The sequence below is a fragment of the Sylvia atricapilla genome, chromosome 15 (genome assembly GCF_009819655.1).
Source record: "Sylvia atricapilla isolate bSylAtr1 chromosome 15, bSylAtr1.pri, whole genome shotgun sequence".
Classification (NCBI taxonomy): domain Eukaryota; kingdom Metazoa; phylum Chordata; class Aves; order Passeriformes; family Sylviidae; genus Sylvia; species Sylvia atricapilla.
This window is the reverse complement of record NC_089154.1, coordinates 1,201,512-1,214,942: the sequence shown is the minus strand read 5'-3', so window position 1 is coordinate 1,214,942 and position 13,431 is coordinate 1,201,512. Positions and strand designations below refer to the sequence as shown.

At 40.7% G+C, this 13,431-nt stretch overlaps 1 protein-coding gene across 1 annotated transcript; it reads right to left on the bottom strand.

Moving 5' to 3' along the window:
* Positions 1-1,552: 1,552 nt before the first annotated feature.
* Positions 1,553-13,326, bottom strand: PMS2 (PMS1 homolog 2, mismatch repair system component). Its single transcript, XM_066329675.1, has 15 exons — positions 13,204-13,326; positions 12,847-12,986; positions 12,198-12,284; positions 11,058-11,160; positions 10,205-10,388; positions 9,577-9,744; positions 8,197-8,294; positions 7,786-7,885; positions 7,443-7,527; positions 6,912-7,064; positions 5,000-5,894; positions 4,045-4,212; positions 3,459-3,559; positions 2,369-2,538; positions 1,553-1,982 (listed from the first exon to the last, which is right to left on the bottom strand). Exons 1-15 carry the CDS (start codon positions 13,221-13,223, stop codon positions 1,839-1,841), a joined length of 2,616 nt encoding a protein of 871 aa, XP_066185772.1. The 5' UTR covers positions 13,224-13,326; the 3' UTR covers positions 1,553-1,838.
* Positions 13,327-13,431: the final 105 nt, after the last annotated feature.

Sequence of the window (13,431 nt, the reverse complement as noted above, 5' to 3'; positions counted from 1 at the left end):
GTGCTAGCGCAAGAACCAACCCTCGAGTGCCGCAGCGACGGCGGCTGGCACGGACAGCCTCAGCTGTCACCGGCACCCGAGCAGGGGACGACGGGGCTGGCCCGGGGCCTAGTCCTGCCCGGGGAACGGAGTCCAAGCCGGTGCCGAGCCCTCACCGAGCCCCGGCTGAGGGGCGGCCGGGCCGAGCGCTCACCGAGCCCTGTCCGAGCGGCGGGGCCGGGGCCGAGCGCTCACCGAGCCCTGTCCGAGCGGCGGGGCCGGGGCCGAGCGCTCACCGAGCCCTGTCCGAGCGGCGGGGCCGAGCCCTCACCGAGCCCTGTCCGAGCGGCGGCGGGGCCGAGCCCTCACCGAGCCCTGTCCGAGCGGCGGGGCCGGTGCCGAGCCCTCACCGAGCCCTGTCCGAGCGGAGGGGCCGAGCCCTCACCGAGCCCTGTCCGAGCGGAGGGGCCGAGCCCTCACCGAGCCCTGTCCGAGCGGAGGGGCCGAGCCCTCACCGAGCCCTGTCCGAGCGGCGGGGCCGGTGCCGAGCCCTCACCGAGCCCTGTCCGAGCGGAGGGGCCGAGCCCTCACCGAGCCCTGTCCGAGCCCTGTCCGAGCGGCGGGGTCGGTGCCGAGCCCTCACCGAGCCCTGTCCGAGCGGCGGTGCCGAGCCCTCACCGAGCCCTGTCCGAGCGGCGGGGCCGGTGCCGAGCCCTCACCGAGCCCTGTCCGAGCGGCGGGGCCGGTGCCGAGCCCGGGCCCGCGCAGGCGCAGTGCGGCGGCGCTGCCGTAGCCGTGACGACGCTGGCCGGGGCCCGCGCCGGGCCCGCACCGCAGCGGGCCGAAAGCGCGGCTCCGCGCCAACACGGACAATCGATGTGCTGACGGCTCTCGGCCACAGCCCATGGGCCGGTTCCATGGGCACGCTCTGCCACGCTGCTCGGAGAAGCGGCGCGGGCGGTTTTGAGCGCTGGAGGAACAGCAGCAGCATCATGGTCACAGCTCCGTCAGCGGCAAATAGAGTGTGAAGGGAACATAACCCATAAACACGGATTTCTTGGGTCAAATCTTGGTTCTGCAGAACCAGAAGAGCGTTAACTACCTGTTTTAATGGTTTGTGATTCACAAATACTATTTTCGACCTGTTTTGATTGTACTGAGATAGAATTAGGGCTGACTGGACTAGCAGTGCTTTTTTCCCATCCATTATCAGAAAAAGAATCCCTGTTCTTGAAAATCAAGTCTGGAATTTGGAACGGAACAATGCTAATTAAAAGTAATGATGCCAGACTAATTATTCTATTCAAGCCCTAAACACAGATAACAGGAAACTTATCCTTAAACACCATATAAAAGCTCTGAGTCATTATCTAATGAAATCCAGCTTTGATATGAGGAAAAAAAAATTGCCTTGTGTATAATTTTCATTTTCTTTAAAATTATCATATATGTGATATATAAACATTGAAAACTAATATTTGTTTTATGGTCTTGCTAAGGACCTTAGTTCACATTCCACTTCATTTTAAGAATCAGTGTATTTGCTGTAAATGAGGTTCACCTACTCCTGATCTTTATATATAAACATATTTATTTTATAAAAGTTTTGATTGCTGTTCAGAGAAGTACAACACACATTAAATTGCAATTAGAGAGAAGTTATTTACATGAGTTCCAGGATGTTGGTATTGATGACTCAACAGGAGTAGCAAGGAAATCCTGCTGGACACCTTCAAGTGCTCTTGTTCCTAACTTGAAGAATGCCTAAAATTTTTTTACTCGAAATAAGAGAGTCATGATAAAAGCTCAAAATATTGCCAAGAATTAAAATTAAGAATGTTAATAGACCAGACACTGACTTATTCTGGTGAAATCAAGTCTAAACTGACTATGTGTCTCATAGTAGGCCTTCCATGGGGGCAGTTCCAGGGATGCTCAATCTCACCCATATGGGTGATCAGTTTTCTCATTTCCTGCACATTCAGTGCAGTTCCAATCATTACCTGCAAGTAAAGGGGAAAAAAAAGAATTATTTCCTTTTTCCCTTTGCCAGATGACAACGACCAGAGCAGTACTTGAACTACTATAGTAAATAAACTCTGTGCAAGGCATTAAAAGTAAAAAACACCTACCAGACAATCAGAAGACAAAACACAGCTAACATGGTGTTCATGAGCACATTAGTTTGGAACAAAATAAAAAACTAGCAGAAATATTTCCCAAGTTACACTAGATAAAAACATGAGGAACAGAAGGAAGGCTATTAGCTGTTGACACTCAGCAGTAAATAAACTTGCCCTGCAATACACATACAGATATAGCCACCTGTACTACACCAGGAAACATGGTAATTATTTATTTGAACACAAACATCAAGTGCAGGACTTACAGACTTCCTGCAAGCTCGAGAAGCAAACATTTGTCTGACCCTGGAGGGCCTGCACATCACCCCAGGGCAGTCACTCAACATGAAGATCAGCTCATCTATGTCTTGTGGACCGAAAGTCCAGTTTTTGCTTGTTGGCAATGATACCAATTTAACTCTTTGAGTTACAGGAGCTGGAAACAACAATAATAAAGAAACAGAGAAATACAGGAAATTAATTTTTCTTAAGAGAAAAACTGAGAAACTACTTGAAAACGTTGATATGATGTGATGAATGTATATACTAATGTTTAATCTTTTGATGGATGTAATTAACTAACCAAAGTGGTAACTATGCCAGATGTCCTTTTAACATCAACCAAAAAGTTGTTTGCAAACTTAAAAGCAGGAAGATCTACTTTCTAACAAACTTTTCAATTCCAAAGAATAAATGGTTTATGAAACCTTTTTGAATTCATGTGACTACAAAATCACTCAGGATTTACAATACTAAGAGACTGATAATTAATAGCATTTTAGACCAAAGAAACCCTGAGATATTCTGGAATGAAGACTACAGAAAAAATGTGTAGTGACTTCCCAAATAGCAAAGTGGTACCACACTGCATTTTCATTATCCTCACTGTATAAGGGAAATGATAAGAAGCTTGCAGGTTACAGAATTTGTCCAAAAGAACAAAGCAAGTCAGTACTAAAGTCATAAGGAAAACCAAAGCAAATCAGTTACTAATGCTATCTATTTATTTTAAATTACTAGATTTACCACTTGCCCACATTTATCCCTGCATGTGTACTGATAAAAGGATTTTAATTTAACATATCCATAAAATGCACATCCAATCATGTAGCCAAAGAGTAACTCCAAACAGTCTTCAAAAACTTCTGTAAAAAGCTGGTGAGATGAATAATTTACAATGTTCTGTTAAATCAGGAAGAGAGACCACAGAAGCGTAAGTCTTAAAAAACAAACATCCCATATATAGCATTGCATCTTATTTCAAAGCTGCTGATATCACCCAAGGGAATCTTTGCATAATAAATAAGATTAAACCTTTGTACTCTTTTACCTCCAGCAATTCTGGTCCAAACTCACCATTTTCATTTATGACAAAATCAAAGCCATTTTTTCTGAATATTTCCATGTTTTCAATCAACACAGTTTCATTTACTGCTGTTAAATTGAGATTTTGAGGCCTGAGAGAGAAAAAAATAGTATTGCATAGGTACACAGTACAGAGCACTTAAGACAGTTCAGAAACAGCCCAGAAATACTTAAAATAGAGCTCTGTAGTAGAACTTTTCACTCTGCTTTGTTAAAAAAATCTCACTACTGAACAGCTACTTCCAAGTGTTACTGAGCAGAATGAAGTCAGTTGGGAGTGAAGCAAACACGTCTTTGTGGCAGGAACAGTCTCCAAAATCCTACCAGACTGTGGGTTGCTATGAAAGCCCACTGGGAAATCTGTTTGGCCACGGACTTGCTGCACAGCTACAACTGCATCCACAGAATTGATGTTTGATGTGAGGATTGACTCTTGGAAACACAGAACATAAAAACCACTTTAGTCTCAAGTGTTCTGAATGTGTGAAATGCTACATAAATATAAATCACAGATATCCTTCTAAAATGCTGAATTCAATTTAAAACATGTTATTGTTAAAACACTGAAAATACTTACACTATCAGCTTCTGACCTTGGAGAACAGTGTGTTGTTGCAACATCTCAAAGTTGTATTTCTCATCAGTAGCATGTTGGTCAATTATGAAAAGATCAGAATTCAACTTTGCTATTATAAACCCTAAATTGAACTGGCCAATGATTTCCATTTTTGCAAACATTTCTTTACTGTATACAAAAAATATAAAAAAAATTACAAATTACACCTTTATCAGTTACCATGTCAAACTTTAAAACTTCTGTTTCTCCCTTGCAGAACACTTAATATTAAAAATAAAATCTCATTTAAGCAGGATATAAATGTTGAAAATCTGCCACTGACCTACGAGGCCATTTCTGGCACAACAAAATCCATCATTAAGGATTCATCTATTTGTGATAATAAAATTAGAAGCAAGCAATATGGCAATAGCACAAGTAAGTAACACTGAAGATGGCATCACGGTTTTGAAGGCAGCTGACATATTTGCCTTCTTTTCACAATTAGAAGACTTTCCTAACATATTTTTTAAATCCAAATATTAACAAATCAGACTTTTACTGTCCCCTAACCATCTGAATGAAACTTATTTTTCCAAGTATGTCTCACTAAATTTCATTCACACAAGGGAGGAATATGAGCTATGCAGTCTTTCCAGAGTATTGTTTTCTGTCATGAAATTTGGTGTTTCTCTGACTGAACTGCAATTCACAAGGCTGATCTAAGCCAAATCTGTGATATTTCTGGCCTTTTTAGTGCTGTTTTCCACATTCTGTTTGCACTTAGTTCAACTAGCTGCTCTGTCAGTAAAATAACTCATCAAATAGACTTTTCTATGACATTAAATAAAAAAAAAGACCCAAACCTAGCAGGTACATGTAAACCTCTTGCCCACCCTCAAGACAAGTCTTATATTTTTCCTTAATTTTATTAGCTGATTAACAAAATATATCAAGCAAGTGAAAGCAGAAATACCTGATCTCTTTTCTTAATTCATCTTCTGCTACTTTATTGTCCCCAGGACTGATTTTTGCTTTAAATCTTCTGTAATTTTCAGTTTCTGTATTTTTCTGTTGTTGCTGTATTAGCTTTTTTACCTTTTCTGCCAAAACCTTCATAGAGAATTCAAGAGGCACAATTTTCTTTTTAACTTCCACCAGTACATCAACACTAGTGTTCTTCACTTCGGGATATTTACCTGCCTTGGAATCATCTGCTTCACTTTTAAAGTTTCTGCTTTTAAAATGTTTTACTCTTGGGGAACAACTCTTGACTTTTTGAGAAAACTTGTTTTGATCAGTCCAGTCATTCACTTGATCTAGCTTGGGTTCAGTGTCCAAGACCTGAACATCACAGTCCAATGACTTCTTACTACATCCAGCAGTTTTAAGACATTCCTTCTGCATCTGTTCTTCTGTGCTCCAGTATTCTTCTTCAGAATTAATTGCACTTTCACTATTGATGTAGCTTCCAGCTTCTGGTGTACTACATCCAGCATCTGACTCCGAAATGCTACAGAATCCAGAATCTGCAGCATCTTCTAATTTTCTCAAGTGTCTCCTTGGAATTGACACCTTTGAGTCCAACTTAGGGGAACTCTCAGCCTCCTTAGACAAGACAGCCTTTTGAATCTTTACAGTACTTCCAGTGGTATCAAGTAACCTCTGTCTAGGGGAACTGTGCTGCTGTTTTACCTTTTTAGACCTTTGAAAATTACTTTCTGTTGCCTGATGAAGAGAAAATGACTCTCTTAATCTGGCAAGAGCCATTGTTCTTTTGCCTTCACCACTCAGATTTTCAGTCTCAGAGTCAGACGGCATTTCTGCCTGAGGCTTTTCTGTCTCTTCAGGAAGTGTCTTCTTCAAGTTACCTAATGAAATCAGAATACAAAGTATTTCAAGATCCTAAGTGAGCTGGAAACATGAATTAAATTATGTGCTTTGGGAAAGGGAATGAAAACAGTTAGAAAAATAGCAAACTGCTCAAAGGAGCCCTGAAGCTTCAGACAATGAGTATGGGGCTGAAATGCATTAATATCAAACACAGAAACAGTTACACCTTGAAGACATTTAATGACACACTACTAAGAATGAATTTGTAGTCTCTTTATAAATTGGAAGAGTAACCAGTCCAATCAGCACATTTATTTAGATTACCAAAAGAGTTTAATGACAGAATAACAATGAAAAGTGAATTGCCCTTACACTTTAATGGTCACTATAAAATTCCATTGGCAAAGTGTTAAGGAGCTGACACAGTAGGCACTAGAGTATATGGGATTTGCAGGTCATTAGAGGACTTCAGCCTCTCAACTGCCAGTCCAACAAGGATTTTACTAAAAGTTAATTTAAAATAACAGTGAGAATCAGGCTACAACTGATTCTATATGTCAGCAAAAAGGAAAATTAGAAGAGGCTCTGCTGAATGAAAGGAAGAGGATGAGATGATCTTAACTAGGGAAAGCAGTCTTGAAAGACTCCACAGTGACAAGAGAATCATCAATTTCTGTAGATAACATAAAAGCATCAAAGTTTAAAATCCAATAAACTCATACTTAATTTTCATATTTTATTTATGACCCTTTAACCCTTCTTTCTCAAAGACATTTTCATAAAAAAAACATAGATCCCTTTTAGTATCTCGGGAGAAATCTTTTGCAAGTATTATCAATTAGTTCTGTGTTAGTTTTTTCTTCACAAAGTTGACTGTAAGTTCTGCTATGCTGGCACGTCTCATTTCCACAACAATCACTTAATAACTTAGAGACCTTTTTTATTTTTGTCCTAATTTTTTTTTCATTTCTTGTTTGTGTTTTTAAAAACATGTTTTTCCATCTTTAATTCTCTGCCATATATCATACTCAAAACTTCCACATCTTGTGTCCTACCTGCAATGTCCAGAAGTTTCTGATTGACATTCAGTTTGTTAACATCACTACCAAACATCTCCAGCAGAGAAGTCTTTAGAATTGCTAATAAAAACTTCTCCTCCTGAAGTAAAATTTGCCTTTTGTCAGGAGTTACATTGATGTCAACACACTCTGGAAAAAAAAAAAAAAAGCTTTACAAATAAAATGCAATGTTATTTCACAGAATTAGTTCTGGTTTGTTTGCCATTTTGTCTGCAAATCAGATTTAACTGTCTCAACATTCTAGCAAACAAAAACATGATACAAGTTTTCTTGTATTTAATATGACCTCTTCCTCATCACTTAAGTAATTTTTGAGTATAGAAAAGGTGGAGGGGAAAAATAGTGAAATCACAGCTAGATTCTATTTCTCCCTCACCAAGTGAGCATTAAAAAATCCCCAGAGAAATCATAGATATGAAAATGGCAATATTTTCAAAATACTAACATCATTGATCAATAAATTGCAATAGCCTTTACTGAAGTAACTAAAAATTATTCAGAACGTACCGGAATCTACTCCAATATTAAGGACAACAAATGGATACTGGTGTTTATTGTGCAAGTGATAAACTTCATTCACAATCTTGACAATCTGCAAAAAAGGTGAAAAAAAAATAAACTTAAAAAATATTACCTTCTATTTTGCCCCAGTGTATATTAATTAATGCACTAAAACATCTATTGTATGATTGAGATCTTGTTCACTCAAATAGACACAAGAACTAAGACAGAAACTTGAGACAGACAAACTTCTACTATCAAGAAACAAACACACACATGAGCTGTTAATCCTGAGCCCTTCAGAGAGCACTGAGTTAGTGGGGCTGCTGACAGAAAACAACCCCCTCACCTTTGCTGGATCACAGGGACGTTGGTTGATGAAGAAGAACTGCCTGTCTGTTGTGCTCCTTCCAACGCCGTGATCACAGCGAGAAATGAAGCCAGTAATGCTGTTGGATAAATAATGTAAGAGTAAGGCAAAATGGACGAGAAAAGCATGTTCAAGGGGAAAGTACTTTATAAGGGGCTTAAGGAAACACTATTATATAGCATCAGTGAATATGGTTATACACATTTCCTCTCTCAATTCATTGTCTGACAAAGACTACTACAAAACTGCATCCCAGTATCCACTATGCTGTTCTTGGCTCTTTTCAATACTATAATCACACCTTTTTATTGCTTTTCCTTTTTTATTTTAAATTTTGGTTTATGGTAAAGTGCCACAGGACACAGCAGTGCTTTGTACTTTCCTAATTACCTATAAAGATTTTGTGGCATATTAGCAGGGTTGAGTCCATATTCTTCACAAACAGCTTCACTAGGAGGAAGCTGAACAAAAGGAATAAGGCTCTGCAACTGAAAAAAAAAAAAAAAAAAAAGGAAGAAAGTGAAACATCAAATCTATATAGATTTTTCCCTTCTATTTTATTGTCACTTATTAGCCTTAAAAACTATTTGAGAAAATTGTGGGGTTTGGCTGACCAAGACAAACACTTAAAATATCCAAACCTACTAAAAGGTAATAGCACTGGTCTCTGAGAAACAGAAAAATGCCTTTAAGAAATGCCTGTTCTCATCCTTTGCTATCACAACATGTGCCTTATGTATTTCACAGACCCTTACATTAAATGTACACAGGCAGAACAACAAAATGATTGACATTTTGGCATACATATGAGCTAAACAAGTTTTATACTAAAATAAAAGGCAAAAAGAGTAACAGAAGTTACTTTTGAAAGGACAATAAAACTATTAAAAAATGTGTTATTTGAATTACAAGCTCCCTCTGAACAGTTATGTTTACCACAAACATTTTCCCAGTCATGCCACTACTACTTTTCTGCCATAAGAGCAGCTTCTATCAATTTAAGTATTCAATATTAAAAGACAGGCTGTAAGCTAAACATTACATCTAGAAAATACTCAAATTTCAACTATGTTTGATGCCACATGGCAAGACAAAGTTACATCTTCTCTCTCATCTTTCAGCCAAATCATGAACAGGCTTTGAAATCTCCATATGGGCACTGTGGAGGGAAAAATTGTTTATCAACAACCAGCAGCTATCAACCACTCGATATTTCTGATGATTGTAAGATACAGTTGTAGGAAGGATGTTTTTGAGCTTTTTTTCATCTCTGCACTCATCCAGAGGATAACAATTATTTTTATAGCTATTCCTTAGAAAGCATAACAGTCTACAGTTTTACAGGGCCTCACTGCAATCCAATTTAAAGGTTATCAAGAATAAAACTTGGTTTGATAGGAAGAGCTTGCAAAAGTGGATATGCCTCAGTTTTCTGTTCTCCAGTTAAGACTTTCACATCACACCATCCTAAGGATTTTTTGTTAAATTGCTTGTTCTTGTGACACACAGCCCATTTGCTGGCACAACAACTCTTAAAACTCATTTCAAAGAGATACTAAGTCACAACCCCATCTCCTCCATCATAAATAACATAAACCATATCTGAGGAGCTGCAGGACTTGGAGAGGGAGCAGTGGAGGCTGCGGTGTCTGTCCTCTGCCAGCCTGTAGGGTGTGCTGCAGCCCAATGCTCCATCCTCACTTCCTACTGGACACTAAAAATCCCTCCATACACCTCCATTCTCTCCTTTCTCAGTAATAAAAGCAATACCTGCTTTTGCCCAAATACTGCTCCAATGTTCTCCTTTAAGCTGGGACTTCCAGCAGTGGATATCACACAGCTTTTCTTTCCTTGGCCAACTTGATTAGTGCAGTTAATCCGCACTCCTTTGCAAACAATACAGTAGGCCTGTAACAGCTGGACCATTTTGGCATACTCCTATTAAAGGAAAAAGAAAGTTCATATTAATATGAAATGTCTCTTTTCAAAACACAAATGGATAAAGAAAGCCTTCAATATCTGCAGGTAACAAAAGGAGGGAGTTTTATTCTTAAAATTTTTACAAACTAAATTAAAAAAAAAAAAGAAAAATACTACTTTAAGAATAAACAGGATGTTTACAAGACTGATATTTAGCCACAGTGCAGCAGTCCCTGGTTTTAAAATACAGATAAGTGATCACAATATGGATTCTTTTCAAAGTCTGAGAATATACCTTTAAACCAAATTATTGCAAAGCAGAAGAGAAAAGCATCCAGTAAGAGTTTTGTTATTTGATTAAGATGTAAGGCATGAATCAGTCTGTAATCAATGCATTCTGCAGAGAACTGGATTTCATTCAGCAGTGAATAAATTCTGGGGCACAACACTCCTTTGAATTGAGAATTTCTGACCTTACCTTTTTGATGTTTCTTTGGAACTCTTTATGCCTCACTGGTAAGGTATAAAACAACTGCTGGATGCTGACAGTTGTTCCTTGCTGTCGTGGCAAAGGAGTCTTCTGAGTAATTTTGCCATTGTGGTCAAACACCAAACGAGTCCCAACCTTTGCTGACTTGTGACAGGTGAAAATGGTGACATCACTAATGGGAGGGAAGAGGCAAAAGAATTACTCACTGAGCACCATATTATCTTAGCTATTCCTTATGGCAAGCAGCATAGAAACTACAGCAATACTATCAATTTAATTAAAACAACTCTTCACCATAAACAACTAAGAACTTGCTCTTCAGAGTAATGTAACATTTTCCTAGCTACACATTCTTATTTGTATCCCTTTCATTCCTCTCTTATAAAACTCAATGTTAAAATCTAGTTTTGCTGAACATTACATTCCTTATTTTAATAGATACCAGCAGCACTGTGTACAAAAGCTGATTTAAAATGTATAGTTGGTCTGAAAGAAATTTAAGTACAGTCTTAATGAGTTACAGCCTAACAACCAACATTTAAATGTTAAGAGTGCTTTATATCAGAGGATCAAATACTCATGGAAATACACCCTGTAAATATCTGCATACTTAAGCATCATTAAATTTTGTACATAAAATGACCAAATAGATGTTTAGAATCACAGAATAATTTTGGTTGGAAACTACTCAGGATGTCATTCAATCTATTGCTCAAAACTGACCTAAAAGTAAGGAACTGGAAGTTTCCAAAGCCTCATTTATCAATAATGGTAAACTGAAAGGGTGTAGTGTTTTTGTGCCTATAGTAACTTTGTACTAATAGTATATAATATTAATTACCTTAATGCACACAGTGAACTCAAAGCTTCACCTCGAAACCCAAATGTTTCAACATGTATTAGATCAGAGAAATCTTGTATCTTTGATGTGTGATGCTTCAGAGCTGGAAAAAGATATTTCAAATACATATTCCACTTCAAAGTGACGGTGGTCTATGCAAGCAGATGTAGTATGGATGTCACAAAACAAAACCCCTTCTGTATTTTACACAATGTGTAAAATTTTGTGTTTTATATAATGATTAAAGACAAAATACTGCTTGCCTTCCTTTTTCCTATAAACATGATCTCTTTAAAATCCTGGGAGGCACCTGTTATTTCAGACTTATTGAGCATTATTGGTATAAGCACTACAAGATGCCTCAGAGCAGGACACAGTACCTGCCTCTGCTGCTGCTGGACCTGTCACAGAATCTGCAGCTGTGCTGTGCAAGGTGGACACAGGACAGGCATAAGCCCAGTCCACCCCAACAGCTGAGGAGGACTCAACCCACACCATCAGTGCAGCACCAGTCACCAGGGAACAAACTGAGCCAGCAGCAGCACCCCTGGACTTCCACTGTGCTGGAACAGCAGCAGACTGAGCTTCTGATGTACCAAAAACATACAGTGCACACCAAAGTTACTGAGTAATAACCTATGGGGAAAAGGTTCCTAGTTGTTTTATCAAAAAAAGAGAAATGCCAGTATTTCTGTTGCAGAGGCTAGTTAGACTCATTAGACAGTACTGTTTCTGCTCCCACTTTGTGCAATTCAAAACTAGCTAATGGGAAGTTTGACAGTCAGCACAAGGTCAGTTCCCTTTCAGCAAATATTCAAGTTTGTACTTCCCAAAGCAGCCACTTCCACACAGCTCAACTCCTTCAGCAACGACCAATGATTAAACATCAATTAATCCACATGAACATTTATAAGATTTTCTCCTCTGTGATTATTTGTATTGCTTGTGCCACTTAAATAAGCAAAGGAACCAAAGACTATTTCTGGGTTACAAAAACTATCACCACAAGAGCACTACAGAAGGCCAGTCTAGCATCGCTCAAGTCTTGCAGATAACACACACATTATGCAAAAGCCAAGTGTCCATTAAATATGATTAAACTAAATGCCCACATCTATATTATGAAAAAATTCGACTTACTCAAGCCTTCAAAGTTTTCCTCTTCCACTCCACCTCCATTATCTGAAACTTCTATCAGTTCTGCCCCATGATCTTTAAGTTTTATATCTACAAAATTGAGTCATAAAGTATTTCAATTCTTTATGTTCAAACATGGTGTTTGGCACCAATTTTGCACTTGAAGTCAATGTTTCAAATAACAGCTTTCCATGCCAAAACTGAATAATAACAGAACAGAAAATGCCGATAGCTGTCAAAAGTTAGGTCAATCTAATGCAAACGGGACTGTAGTTCCAGGTCATTCAGCTTCACTGAACTTCTGTCTGAACAGAAGTCCTCCCAGTTATCCCAGCCACCACCCTGGGAGCTCTGGAAACCTGTCTTTGCCCTGCGCTAGCCCAAGGCCACCGGCTGGCACAGCCTGACCACCGCTGCTGCACAGGCCACACACTTTCGTAGTGGCCAAAGGGCTAGAAATAAAATAACACAATCTCACATGCTACTAGGAATGCAGCTGGAGCCTGGGAATCAGATTGTTTTATTAACCTGAGGTGTAAAATCGCTGCAAACAGAAAACGTTTGCCCAGATTCGTTAACATGCACTCAGTTTTGAGGAAAAAGACGTGCTTTAGAAGCCTATGAGAAGTTATGAAATTCGAGGAAGGGTTACCGATGTTGGTAGCTCCGGCATCCAGGCTGTTTTCCACCAGCTCTTTGACGGCAGTGCCGAGGTTCAGCACAACCTGGCCCGAGCAGATGCGATGGACAGAGGCGCGGTCGATGGGCCGGATGGCCGCGGCGGGCTGCGGGCTGGGGAGAGAGGGACAGCAAACCACGGCGCTGAGAGCGGGCAGCAAACCCCACTCAGGCGTCCCCAGGCGAGCCGGGAGCGGCGCGGGAGCCGAGGGCAAGCCGGAACCGCGCCGGCGGCCGGAGAGCGCTGCTCCCGTGAGGGGAGCAAAGCGGCCCGGACTGGGGGTGCGAAGGCGGGGACCAGGGCCGGTACCGGGTTGGTGCACACACTCACCAGGGCGCGGCCGCCTCCATCGGGGCCGCGGCGGGGCGGGATGCACCGCGTTCTCCTCAGGCTCCCGCCCCGCTCGGTCAGCGCCGGGAGCAGCGGAGCGCGCTCGGCCCGCACCGCCTCCGCCTCCCGCCCACCGTCCTGTGGGGACGCGCTCAGCGACTGAGCGCTGGCCAATGGCAGGAGGGCGGACGGGAGAACCCGTAGGCCATTGGGCGGCACGCTTGTCAG

What these genes read in the sequence shown, in the direction of transcription:
- PMS2 (XM_066329675.1), bottom strand. Translation starts at nt 13,223, where the DNA reads ATGGAGGCGGCCGCGCCCTG. An exon ending in TCCAAAGAAACATCAAAAAG is followed by an intron (nt 9,745 to 10,204) that starts GTAAGGTCAGAA and finishes TTCCTTTAATAG; the next exon opens with GAGTATGCCAAAATGGTCCA. An exon ending in GAAACTTCTGGACATTGCAG is followed by an intron (nt 5,895 to 6,911) that starts GTAGGACACAAG and finishes TGATTTCATTAG; the next exon opens with GTAACTTGAAGAAGACACTT.